Source organism: Chaetura pelagica, unplaced genomic scaffold (assembly GCF_000747805.2).
Source record: "Chaetura pelagica isolate M959 unplaced genomic scaffold, ChaPel_1.0 scaffold213, whole genome shotgun sequence".
Classification (NCBI taxonomy): domain Eukaryota; kingdom Metazoa; phylum Chordata; class Aves; order Apodiformes; family Apodidae; genus Chaetura; species Chaetura pelagica.
This window is the reverse complement of record NW_009952597.1, coordinates 1959232-1959601: the sequence shown is the minus strand read 5'-3', so window position 1 is coordinate 1959601 and position 370 is coordinate 1959232. Positions and strand designations below refer to the sequence as shown.

Sequence of the window (370 nt, the reverse complement as noted above, 5' to 3'; positions counted from 1 at the left end):
AGCCGCCTCCTGCAGCTCCTGCTCTCCGCCCGCCGCTCCCTCGACCTCTGCCTCTTCTCTTTCTCCCACCAGCAGTTAGCCCGAGCCGTTCGGATCCTTCACCGCCGCGGCGTCCGGGTCCGCGTGGTGACCGACGAGCAGTACATGGGGCTGCAGGGCTCGCAGATCGGCCTCCTGCGGCAGGCGGGTGAGCGGCGGGGAGGGACACCTGCAGGGACAGGAGGGACACCTGGGGGGACACCTGGAGGGACAGGAGGGACACCTGGGGGGACACCTGGAGGGACACCTGGAGGGACACCTGAGCAGCTCCCGGGCAGCTCCCGGGCAGGACACGCACAGAGGCTGGGGGCGGTCAGCTCTGGGGCCAGGG

General features: G+C 71.1%; 1 protein-coding gene across 1 annotated transcript in view; it reads left to right on the top strand.

Annotated features, from left to right (window-relative positions):
- Positions 1–370, top strand: part of PLD6 (phospholipase D family, member 6) — a 3216-nt gene that overhangs the window by 1738 nt on the left and 1108 nt on the right. Inside the window, exon 2 of the mRNA XM_009993729.1 lies at positions 3–187. Within this exon, the coding sequence (XP_009992031.1) occupies positions 3–187 (185 nt within the window). The remainder of the gene's footprint in view (positions 1–2; positions 188–370) is intronic.